General features: G+C 56.6%; 1 protein-coding gene across 9 annotated transcripts in view; it reads left to right on the top strand.

The window, feature by feature from the left end:
* Positions 1-12,549, top strand: part of GRM4 (glutamate metabotropic receptor 4) — a 152,488-nt gene that overhangs the window by 111,229 nt on the left and 28,710 nt on the right. For 6 of the 9 annotated variants that reach the window (XM_086706624.1, XM_086706619.1, XM_086706615.1 and 3 more), the window contains one exon: positions 2,935-3,616. The exons of 1 other annotated variant lie outside the window; for it this stretch is intronic. In XM_086706624.1, coding sequence (XP_086562750.1) covers positions 2,935-3,116 — 182 coding nt within the window. In that variant the 3' untranslated portion in view covers positions 3,117-3,616. Of the gene's footprint in view, positions 1-1,397; positions 2,813-2,934; positions 3,617-4,014; positions 4,740-12,549 lie in introns of those variants that run through there. 2 more of the 9 variants (XM_086706621.1, XM_086706622.1) reach the window with 2 other exon arrangements.

Raw genomic sequence — 12,549 nt, 5'->3', positions numbered from 1 at the left:
TGCCAAATGACCTCTGGTTCTTTTCAATCTTGCTCTTCCTCCCAGAGCACCAGATTCCCTGGGACCTACAACCCTCCCTTCAGGTGCCACGTGGGCCCTCCACTCTGAGATGGGAAGGGGCACTGTCCTCCTAGAACTCTCCACCTCTGGCCTTTTGTGTCTAGATCTGCAGAAACCCCACGTGCGGCCCCTAGCCAGGCCTTTCTGTCCCGAGCAGGGACCCCTCACTGCTCCCCACCCCCCACTCCTGACTTCTGTTTTCCTCCTTCCCATGGAGATTTACCCTTCCCGGGTTCCATCCCTCATACCTTACTCTGCTGGGGCAGGAGCAGGTCTGTCAAATGAGCTCCGGCCCCCAGGCTCATCAGAGTGGGGCATTAACCCTCCAGGGACCATGGGCGGCTAACTAGAGCTAACACCCCGACTCCAAAGGAGGGAAGCAGAGTGTGGGACCTTCCCTGACAGTTGTGATAGACATTGTTTCTTCTGACTCTCTTCAGGTTGGTCACATGGGGACAGGGTACAATTACTACCCCTTCCCACCCCACCCCCCACCAGACAAGGAGGGGAGCGGAGGCTTGGCGAGGGGACATACAGTGTTCCCAGCCCCCTGCTTCCTGCAGGGGAAGGGTGAGAGCTGCCGTAGAAGCCGGAGGCCAGGGCCCCTTGCCCCCACTGCCCCTTAGCTCGGTGACAGCAGGGGCTGTAGACGTGTTGGGTGGGAGCCAGGTGATTAATTCTGGGGATGCCAGACCGAGGGGGCGTGAGCGGGAAAAGTGGGGAGATGTCACTCCTGTGAAACAGGGACATTTTTCACTCTGTCACTGGCAGGCCACGTATCTTTAAACAAACAACAGAATAAATAATTCAGGGGCCTGATTGCGGGCAGATTGGGCACAGAGACATGGGGCAACAAATGGGGGCTGTCAGCTCGTGCTTGCCATTGCCCAGCTAATTGTTATCTGAGGTGGCAGGGACTGAAAACCAGCAGCAACAGCCTGTCATCAGCAAGGGATGGGTTTGGGGACCTTTGTACACACCCCTCACCCCGTCCCTCCCTTCATGCTGAGGATGCCCCTGGAGTGTCGCTCTCCCCGCCCTGTCCTCATTGCTATAGTTATTTCAGCCCTGTCCCTTTGCAGGGTTTAAAGAGGATTTCCATCCACCCTGTGGCTGAGAGCCAGCCAAGGGTTTATTATCCCATTTTACAGATGAGGGACTTGAGACTCGAGAGGTTCAAGTTGTTGGAAGGGCTCCTTGGCAGGTGCTGAGATCCCCTGTCCTGGGGAGGGCAGGACTGGACCCAAAGTCTCCTGACTCCTGGCCAGAGCGCTTCCCTTTGAGCCTCACAGTTAGCTCCCGGGAGCCCGGGCAGACTCACTGCTCCCATTTTCCAGATGGTGAGACCGAAGCTCCGCTGAAGGACTCTGGGGCCCCTGGCTTGTAGCTGAGGGCCGAATGCGCTTCCAGGTTCTGGAACCCAAGGACTGGATTTTCTATTGGAGACAGCTCTGGTCTTAGAGGGACAGCAGGGCCCAACTGTCCCTCACCTCCCCCACCACCTGCTCCCCTCTCACCCGCCTCGGTGCCCCCACGGCCGCCCTCAGGCGCCCATTTCCCTACAGTTGGTGGTTTTGCTGCTGCTGCTGCTGCAGTTTTCCTTCACCCCTGAGCCATGGCTGCTGACGGGTTTACAGGTTTGGAAACTCAATTTTATCAGTTCACCCAGGGGGTGATGGAGCCCTGGGGAACTGATTCTCATCGGCCTGGCCTGCAGCTCGTGATTAAGCTGCCGGCTCATTTTCTGACAGTGCTGGATAGCGGAGGGTGGAGACTGGGGCTGGGGGAGCCCCTCAGGACAAGCAGTTGGGGCAAAAGGGCCACCGCTCTCATGTAACAGGTAGGGAAACTGAGGCCTAGCAGGGTGGGGGAAGAGCTTCCGGAAGTCACAGAGGGGGGGATTAGAGGCTCCTGTCCCTAGATCTGTGCACCCTCATACCTCCCTCTCAGCACCTCTGGCCTCATGGCGGGTTCCTTCCCCAAGTATGCCCGGCCAGGCGCCTCACGGGTGCTGTCCATGGTCCTTCTTCTCTCATGGTCAGCCGGCAACCTGGAGGCATATGGGTCATTTTAGAAACGAAGGTGGCAAGTCTTGGCACACTGTAAGGTGCTGTGTTCTTACTCTCTTCCTGAAGTCATGGGCCCTGTCACCTGTCCCGGTGGCACCTAAAACTCAAAACTTCCCGGCTACTGCCCAGCCAAGTGATTGTTCATGTTCTGCTTGAATATTTCCACGACCACATAAGGCCATCCTCTCCACTCAGCTCTGGCCGGGAGAAAGTTCGTCCTTTCCTTTCGTTCACCTGCCCTCTACCCTGCGTGCCTCCCCACTGGTCCTGCAGTGCTGTCCTCTGCTCACCCCACCCCCAACGAGTTTGCTTCTTGCCACACTTGATGGGCCCTCTGAGAGTTGGACCCAGCAATCTGGCCCGTGTCAGTGGGCTTCCAGCTACACTGGTGTGGTAGATGGGCAGGAATGGGGACCCGGGTTTCTTCCATCTGGCTCCGTTGGCTCCCAGAGGGCTGTGCTGAGGCTAGTTGCCCTCAGTGTCTATTCTGTCCGTGGAAAGCAGAAGAGAGGAAGTACAGGAGAAACCATCTGTTTTAATCAAATGACACGCAAGTCACACACAGCCCTCACGACCCTCACGTGTCATTCGCAGGAACGCCATCAAGCAGGGAGCTCGGGAAATGTAGTCTTTACTTGGCAGTCATGGGCCCTGGGAAAACGGGGTAGAGAGGATTGGGGGGTACAGTGCCCTCTGCCCCAGGCCAGATGCCTTGGCCATGCACTCCTTTCCCGAGAAGACAGGACCCTGATGGGGTGTCAGGGCAGCTTTGCGAACAAGGGCCCCCTGATTGTCTCCCATCCAGCCTCCTCTGGGCACCAGCATACAACTCCCACCCCAAGCGGCAAGGCTGACCTTGATTACTCTCCACTGAGCTGTTCCAGGCCGTGGAGGGAGACCCTGGATCCGGACAGGACAGAACCAAGGACCTGGCCAGGGTCCTCACCCCAGTGCCTCATTTTTCACATGAGGGTGGCATTTACCTAGCCTCCTCACTAGGCTGCCGTGAGGTCTGAACCCCGGCCGGGCAGAGGCAGGGGGAGGCTCGTGCTGCCCCGAAAAGCTGATGTTGTCACCCAGCTGTGAGTGGTGCGGAGGGCCCCAGGAGTGGCTGAGGGAGGGCCAGAGCCATGGGTGCGGATAAGGAGGCCTCAAGGCTGAGGTGAGACAGGGACACCTAGAAATGGGAAGGGTAGCCGGACCAAGGCCCAAGGGGACCTGGAGGCCTTCCACTTCCCTTGGGTGTGGCACGGGGGCCAACTGGTCAGCTCGTCAGTTTCTAGCCTCATGAGCCCCCCCTGCTCCGGTTCCATCATTTATTTCCTCCATCCCAACTCACCACTCCCGTCCCCTAGGCTGCCAGGCTATGTCTAATGTCTGTTCTTTGCATGTGTTCTTCTAGAACGTGTGCTGTTGACCTGAAAACTTCTGTTGATAATACTTTAAGGCTATACAATTATATTACAAATAAAAACAATTCTCTTCAAGTGTGGTGGAGTCGGGAGGTGGCAGGGGCTTCGTGGGGGGGGGAGGGTGGGGTTGGGCGGGAGTGTTCTAAGGAGGGGTCCTAACTAAAACAACTGTGGGGAGGGCAGAGCACTCCAGGCAAGCAGCCTGGCCCCAGCAAAGATGTGGAGGTGGGAAGGATGTTCAGAGACTGGGCGAGTCCAGTGAGGTGGGGGGGGGGGGGTGCAGGGTGGTGGAAGGAAAGGGGGGGCAAGCGATGGGATGGGTGAGGTGGGGCCACCATGCGGTTTGGGGGCTGTGAACTGCTTGGTTCAGGGGTCTGGACTTGATGCCGTGGGCAGGGCAACGCCTGAGCGGAAGGGGGGTTTGGAGAAGCCAGCCCCTGATGCCTGGGTACCCCCGGTCTCTCTCCTTCCAGCACTGGCCACCAAACAGACCTACGTCACCTACACCAACCATGCAATCTAGCTAGGCCGCCAGAGCCGAACAAGAGGAGGATCCAAGACCCTTGTGGCTGATGCGTCGGGCCAGGGCCACTCCCAGGGGCCCAGCTGATGTCTTGCCTGCCCGTGGGCGCCCACGGACGTGGCTTGGTGCTGAGGACAGCAGAGCCCCCGGCGGTCACTGCTGGGCAGCCTGGGCAAGCCGGGCAGGTGACAGGAGGAGGACAAGGGGCTGGGGAAGCTTCAGGCCACCCCAAGAGCCTGCATCTTGGACCATGGCCCCTCCTGGCCCCAAATCACAGGGGCCCAGGCTGTGTGGGCCCCAGTGTTGGTTTTCTCTCTCTCCCTTCGTCTCTGCCTGTCCCACTGGTGACCGTCCGAGTCTGTCTCCATCCCTGTCTTTATTTTATCACTGCCTTTTCTCTGTGTCTTCACCTGTGTGCTCTACTCTTCTTTCTTTCTGCCTCTGCCTCCTCTCCCTGATGCATTCTCTGTCTCCAGGTCTCTCCAGTTTTTTCTCTTGTGCTCCACCCAGGTCTCGTGCATTTTTCTTCCCTGTCCTCGCCCCCTCCTCACCTTCATCGCATCCCGCCTTTGCTCTCTCCCCGTCACCACCTCCCAATTCACCAAACCGTACGTGTCGCAAAAGAGAAAAAGCTCAAAAAAATTCCAAACACAAAAAAGCCAAAACAAAAACGAATCTCGCGTGTGTTGCAAAGTGCCGCGTCCTCCTGGTGGCCTCTGTGTGTGTCCCTGTGGCCCGCAGCCTGCCCGCCTGCCCCCTCCCGTCTGCTGTGTGTCCTGCCCGCCTGCCCGCCTGCCCGTCCTGCTGATGACACGGAGTTCAGTGCCTGGGTGTTTGGTGATGGTTATTGATGACAATGTGTAGCGCATGATTGTTTTTATACCAAGAACATTTCTAATAAAAATAAACACATGGTTTTGCACCCTGGCTCCACATCCACTGGGGGCCCTGCAGGGGGACCCCAGTCTCAACCTGCAGCCGGAGAGCCTGGAATTAGAGGCAAGGAGCAAGTGGGTCATGGACCCTAGGGCTTGCGGGCGATGGAGGCTGCCTCCGGGGCTGGCATCGAGTGGGAACACGGAGAGGCCTTGGGCAGGGAGGGACCAGGGCTTTGCAGCACATTCCAGAAATCAGCATCTGGTGGTCCCCTAAGGGGGATGTTCTATTCCTGTCCCTGGCCCTGCAGCCCCTAAGGAAGGTACCGTTTTGGCCCTCCCTCTCCTCTCACAGTCCTTACACCTGGGCCTCCGATCCCCGCCCCGTAACGAGCTTCTTCTTCTCCTCCATCTAGCCCGGAAACTCTCCTCTTGAGAAATTGGCTTCCAGGGCTCCCAGCACCCACAGCCCTGCCCTCCTGCCTGTCCTGTCTCCAGGTGACAGGTGCTAGGATGATGTGTGTCTCTGTCCTAGAGATTGGAGTGTGGCGTGTGTCCGCGTGGGCCAGGTGTGTGGCACAGGTATGTGCGTGTGGCTCCCCCAGCCCTGTGTGTGTGTCTGTTTTGGCTGCACGTCTGTGTGTGCTCTTGGTACCTCCATATGCATGCTTGTCTGTCTAGTGTGTCTGTTTGGGCCCAAGTGGGGGTAAAACCACATTGCACCCACATCGTGACGATGCTTGTCCTTGGCCAGCGGCAAGTGTGCAAGTGTGTGTTCACAGCAGCTGGCTTCGTTGGCAGGCTGGGCGGGAGGGAGCGGGAAGCAGCTTAGGGGCTGGGCCCTGCCGGGGGTAAATTACAGAGCCAGCGACACAATGAGGCCACAGCGGCAGCTGAAGCCCAGGCTTCCTGTGCCGCCCCTTTCTGGCCCGCCCCAGGCCCCACACCCCCTCCTACCTCCTTGGCTGGCTGAAGTGTGGGGCGCGAGGGCCCCCAGTGGGGGCCAGGCAGGGACCGGGTGTGTAGAGGTGAGGCTGGTGCATTAAATGGTGCCCTGGGCAGTGCCCCCTATGTAAGCCCGTCTAACTCCTTCGGGAGGGCTGGTGTCACGCCCACCTCTGCTCAGGCAATCTGTTCCCTTGGAGGGCCTGGGAGAGAGAGAGAGAGAGAGAGTGTGTGTGTGTGTGTGTGTGTGTGTGTGTAGAGCACCTACTTTATGCTCGGTATTTGTAAGGAAAGGAAGGGCTTTGTCTTGCTTTTGCAGGATGGTTCCTGCGCCCCAGAATAGATTCTACCCAGTGCTCTAGCCTAATCAGGCAAAACTAGGTGGTCAGACCAAGGGTGTTTGCCAGAAGCTCCCAGGGCGGGGTGTGTGAGCGCGTGCCTGTGGTGGGGGGCGGTTTGGATGAAGGGGAGTGCAGCCAGTCCTCCAATGACATCTCCAGCCCGGGCACCTTGTCCCCTCTCTGGTCTGTTTCCCTCCCAAGGCGATTGCGGTGTTGAGGCCCAAGGCTAGGCGGAGGATTTGATGCTCAGCACAGGCCTTTCCCAGGTGCCCTCCCCACATCTGTGGAGCCCCCCATATCTGTGGAGCCCTTCTAGGTTCCACTGGGGAGAATCAACTTCTTTCCGAGTGGGGTGCTGCCCGCTCTGCTCCCCTCAGTGCCCAGAGCCAGGGGTGGGCTCTTGGTGGGCCTTAGACCCATCAGGCATTCCTGAGACTTGGCCTAGTCCAGCCTGACTAGGACTCTGTGAAGGGGCAGGTGGAAAGGAGGCACCCAGGCCCCGGCCTCAGGGGGGTGCCAGTCAGATGGAGGAGACATAGCCCCACCTTCAGGGACTGCCCTGAGGGGCGAAACACAGCCTGTCCCTCAGGGAGCTTCCCGTCTGATGGGGAAGATCTAGGCCTCAGCATTTCTACAGCCTAGAAATGCCGAATATCCCAAAGGAACATAGTTATAGGAATAGGGTGGGGTAGCTAGGGGAAGCCTTGGGTGGGGTGTGAATTCCAAGGAGCCGTGTCCGGGAAATGGAGAAGTGTGCGGCTCCATGGGTCAGGGGTGGAGAGGAGGGACTAGTCTCTCCAGCACTTCCGGGAGGCAGACCCGGCGCAGGGGTGTGGGAGGGTGGGTGCCACGCATCACCTGGAAGGCACAGCAGGTGAAGCCGGGCCTGGGATCCCACAGGTGGGCCCCACTGGGATGTGCTCTGATGCACCGGTGGGAAAGCCCCGTGGCTGCTCACCTTTGCTCCCTCTGCCATGCTGTTAATTCCCCGGGCTCATGTGGGACACCCAAGAGAGGCAGACAGATGAGCAGTGCCTTTGGAATTTTATACTTCAAAAAGATGGGGGCTGGCTTTGCAGTGCCCCTGGTTCCCTGGAGAGAGGGATGGTGGCCCCCAGAGACCTTTGCTCGGTAAGCAGGGTGATGGGGTGTCCACAAGCTCCCAGGGAGAGGCCCAGAGGCCCCAGGGCTGCAGCCTCCTCCTTTGTGGGTGGGGCCGGTGACAATACATTTTACAATCTCCCCAGGTGTCTGCGATGCAGCCCAGTGGGCCAGGGAACTCGGTGGTTTTCAAGCTGTTCCAATGGCAGAACCTTTCCTTTAAATCAGCAGCAGCATCCCCGGGAACTTGTTAGAAAAACAAATTATGGGCCCCACCCAGACTTGGTTCTTTACGCATCCAATCCACAGGTATTAAGTACCTACTACGGGCCAGGCTGAGGGTGTGAAGTAATGAACGAGGTGGATGTGGCACTGGACTTTGGGGTTCTGCAGACAAGAGGGAACAACGCCCACTCGAGAGCTCGTGGAGGCCCAAAGCCAAGGCTAGGCTACTACTAGCCCGGGGCAGAAGCCCACCAAGCTACCAAGCCAGCGGGGCACACAGGACACCTTTGTGGAACTCCTAGGTCCCTGGGGACTCAGCCTCAGAGGCAGTATACAAGCTTGGGTCCCTTCCAGCTCAGATGCGAAGTTCCAGTGTTTCCTAGTCTGTTTCTCCTGTCCTGCCTTCTCAGGCCCTGGTGGCAGAGGCAAAAAGGACCAGGAATTGGCCTGTGAACACCATGCCAGGTGCCCCCACACCATCTCAGCCTCCAGGCCCAGGGAGGGGTCCTCGGGAGCCCACAGAAAGATGCTGACCTTTCAGGAGGCCACGTGGCTCCTCTGTGGCCAGAGGACAGGCCACAGGCCCTTTGTTTTAGAGGCTCTTACTAAGGCCTGCAGCTTCCTCCTCCCAGCCTGGGGTTTCCATCTGCCCACTCAACAGCGAGGGGAGACTGAGGCACTCTCCCTGACATCTGAGCTTCTCTCTGCCCCCACCGCCTGCCCTGCACTGCCCTGGGTGCCCAGCAGAGCTTGGCCCTGGCACTCGGAGCCTCCTAGGGCTTGGACCTCCCTGAAGACAGCCTGGCACTGAATGGCACATGGTGCCCAAATCTCACTTCAGTTGGCAAAAGCAGCAATTAGCATTTAATGAGGCTTCTTGCTTTATTTTTAGGTAACCTCCAAGGCCCTGCCTGTGTAATTCAGCCCGCCATTGCTCGGCAGATAATTAAAGCATGTCACCATAATTTGCCTTTTTTTTTTTTTTTATAAAGCCCATAATTATGTTTTTATTGCAAGGGGGGGGGGAGAGAGGAGGGAAAGAAAACAAAGAGGTGAAATTGGGGCAGGAAATGGGGCTTGGCTCCCTTAGCCAGGCTCCTCTACCCCATCAGCTGACCCAGGAGCCCCCATCCTGGCTGTGGCTCCCCAGGGCTCCCTCAGCTTCAGGGTCTGCCCTGGGCACTCCCTGCCCAAGAATGCCTCCTTGTTGGCTTGCCTTATTGGAACTTCTGGAGAGCCCTCCTCTTCCAGGTTGGGGTGGGAGGGCCTTCCTGCTCTTCCCTTTCCTTATAAAACCAGTCCCAGTTTGCTGTTCCAGTGGGCAGGAAGGGGGTCGGGTGAAAACCCGAGTAGCCTCGAGTTGCTGTTTCTTGAGCTGCACACAGGCACCTGGGAGTTTCTTTATACTACTCTCCACTCACACGTTTGAAGATTTCCACAGGAAGTGGAATAAAACCCCCCTCCCAGGGAGGGGTCTGCTAACAGAGCCTGACATCTGGAATCCGCTTCCAGGGGCACTTGTGAGTTGCTGTTCTTTCTCACTATGAGGTGAAGGGCCGTCTTTCTGCAGGAAGTATACTGCAGTCTAGTATTTTGATGCTGGAGCGTGGTGGTAGGTGATCTTTGCTGGGCCTCTGATAGATTTTTTTTGAGCCTGCAGGCCATGCTAGGAACAGGAAGGGCAGCTGCCCGCAGCGTTTCAGGGAGGCCGCTGCCCCCAAACATCTTCCCAGCTGCCACCTGTGCTACTTAAAATTCTACCGGTAAAGCCTCAGTCTCCTGGGCCAAGGTGCGTTCGCCCAAAACACATCAATTGCTTGGCAATCATATCGGAGCCTGGTATGAAGATACCAGCTGCCCTGGGGTGTGGGACAGGGGACAGGTAAGTTGTGAAAGAACACGCAGATTACCTTAACTCGAGTAGCAAGTGGCCCTCTGCCCCTTTCTGAACACCACCTCACCCCAACATCATATTACGTCCACGTGGTTTGCACATCATCTTCCTGCTCCCACAAGGATGTCAGCCCCGTAGGGCAGGGGGTTTCGTCACTTTGATCACAGCTGAAACCCGGGGGCCTAGAACAGCACCTGACACACAGCAGGCATATAATAAATATTTGTGGAATGAGTGAGTTGTGGGGGAGGGGCTGGGCTGGAGACCCAGAGGGGCCTATTTAGCTGTATCCGCACCTCCACAATGCCCCGTGCTTGGCTCTGACCCTGAGTCTCTGCCCAAAGCCCAGTGGTCATTTCTTCATTGTAGCTGCCCAAGGTCTTCCCTAGAGGCCCGAGGTGAGCCTGAATGTAGCAAGCTGATGATTGGAAAGGGAGCTGATCCCCCCGCCCCAGGGTGAGAGACACCCTGGAGTTGGTATCAGGGGGCCCGGATTCTAGGTAAGGACCTGCTGCTGACTCGCCGTGTGCCCTTGGGCAAGTTGCTTTCCCTCTCTGGGCCTCAGTTTCTTCATCCGTAAAGTGAGGGATTGAGTTCTGAGCCCTCGCAGCCTGGGTAGGGAGCCAGCATTCCAAGCAGTACAGGAAGGGGAGGTGACTGGGAAGAAGAGTCTTTGGGGGCATGTTGCTATGGCAACCGTGCACACATCAAGGGGTGGGGGAGGAGCTTGCCTATGCAAATGAGGCCCTTGCTTTGGCATCCCCAGTCCCGGTTGTCTGTCTGTGATCTGTGACAGGAGGAGGTTTTGTTAATACTGTGGGGCAGGGGGAGAAGACGGAGAAGGGGTGCGGGTTGTTTGGGGGGCAGGACCAGTCCAGGTGGGCCGGCCAGCCCTGCACTCTTACCACAGTGTGGTGCTCGGGGTGCAGGTCAACGGAGGTGGTGGAGGAACCTGAGGTCCGGGGGGCCGAGAAGCTGGTGAGGATTTGAGAGGCCCCAGAAAGACCCTCCCCACCACCATCCCGATCAACCTAGAAAATCAGAGAAGCACGGTTTTCAGAGGATCCCAGTAAAAGCTCTCCCTGGTAAGCACTGTCCCTTCCAAGGGTGCACTTGGGAGAGCAGGGAGCAGAGCTTGGGGGGAAGAACGCTGGCTTTGGTCTCTGCCAGGTCACTGTGACTCAGGCACCTGAGTCACTCAGCCCTCGGAACCTCGCTTTCTGCATCTGTGAAACAGAGATAATACTATCTCCTGAAGACGATGTCAAGACTCCAAAGGACACACGGGCAGGTCAGGATGGGTCTTGCACCTGCCCTGGAGCCCTACCCTCCAGGACAGTGTGTGTGTGCCCTTCTCTTCTTCCTCCATCCGGCTCGCCCTCCTCTGTGGTTTCGGACTTTTCTTCCCCCCCACTCCTCAAAGGCTAGAGCTCCCTCTGGGGCTCCTGGCCCATGCCCTTTAGTTCTTTTCTTCTACCTCAAAAGTTCCGTGGGCTCTCTCCCACCTAAACTCACGGCCTCAGCGCTTTCCCAAACTTCCGCGTCCTCCCCCTTCGTTTCCCAGCCTCCCTTGCAGGCGGCTAGAGGCCACGTGACATTTCTGGCCAATGAGCTGTGGGGAGCAGCCACGCCCATCACTTCCCGCCGCCGGGGCCTATGGTGTTCCTCCGCCAGGCCCCTCCTCTGGCGGGTTTAGTTGGCATAGAAGATGGAGGGCCAGTGGGTCCCCGAGTCACTGGCCCGAGCGCCTCCTCTGCCAACCCGCTGTGAACTTTGTGTGAATAAGAAGCTTTTTTGTTAAGATGCTGAGATTTCAGGATTTACTTGTTTCTGAGTTACAGCTTTTCCTATTCTGACTAATCTATCATCAGACAAGTGCCAAATTTATGTATCTCTCCCAGCCTCCAAACCTCCTTCCGTGCACCCTGCTAGTTACTCAGAATCATCCGTGGTGGAAGCCACAGTGTCTCCTAAATGTGTTCCTCTCCCACGTCCCCCGTTTTGGTGATCGGCAGCCACCTGAGCCAGAACCCACAGCTTCCCCTACACCGCGCTTCGCACCCCAGGGCGGTGGCTAAGTCTCCGCCGCTCTCTCTGCCATCCCTGGATTTCATGCCGTCACCACCTGTCGCCCTGGACGGTGGGCTCTGCCCCCCCCCCCCCCGCCCCCCGCCCTTCCCCCAAGCTTCCAGTCTTCATCTCGGTTCCTTAAACATGCTGCTCCCTGCCTTCTGGCTTGTGTCTTTCCCGCTAGAAATCTGTCGTCATCCTGATCTTTGTCCTAATGTATATAACCTCCCTTTTCTCTGGCTGCTTTTAAGGTTTTCTCTTTATCGCCGGTTTTAAGCAATTTGATTATGACGTGCCTCGGTGTGACATTTCTTCATGTTTCTTGCACTTGGGTTTTGTGGAGCTTGTGGGATCTGGAGGTTTACTGTTCTCATATTTGGAAAGCTTTTGGCCATTATTTCTTTGAAACTGTTTCTGTCCTCCCCTCTATCTTCTCTCCTTCAGGGACCTCTGCACACATGTATCTGGCCTCAAAGTTGCCCAATAACTCAGTGATGCTCTACTCTTTCATTTTGGGTCTGTTTCCTCTTTGTGATTCATTTTGTGTACGTTTTATTACTATGTTTTGAGGTTCCCTAACCTTTTTTCCCCCTCTGTGGTTTCCAACTGCTGTTAATTGTTTCCAGTGCATTTTTCATCTCAGCACTGTAACTTTCATCTCTAGAGGCTCAAGTGGGTCTTTCTCATACCTGCCATGTCTCTAGTTAAGCGTTTGTTTTCCTCCAGCTTCTTGAACGTGTGGAATACAGTTACAATAACTGTTTGAATATCCTCGCTCACTCATGCCATGTCATTTCCCGGCTGGTTTCAATTGATTGATTGATCTTCTCATTATGAGCTGCATATCCTTCCTCTGCGTGACCTGATCATTTCTTATTGGATGCCCGATATTGTGAATTTCACTGCACAGGGTGCTGGTTATTTTTGTATACATATAAAGTTTCTTGAGCTTTGTCTGGAATGTGGTTAAGTTACTTGGAAACGGTTCAATCCTTTCAGGTCTTGCTTTCAAGCTTTGTTAGGTGGGGCCAGAG

Source organism: Puma concolor, chromosome B2 (assembly GCF_028749965.1).
Source record: "Puma concolor isolate L17-30 chromosome B2, mPumCon1.1.hap2, whole genome shotgun sequence".
Taxonomy (NCBI): domain Eukaryota; kingdom Metazoa; phylum Chordata; class Mammalia; order Carnivora; family Felidae; genus Puma; species Puma concolor.
This window is presented reverse-complemented; position numbering and strand designations above follow the sequence as displayed.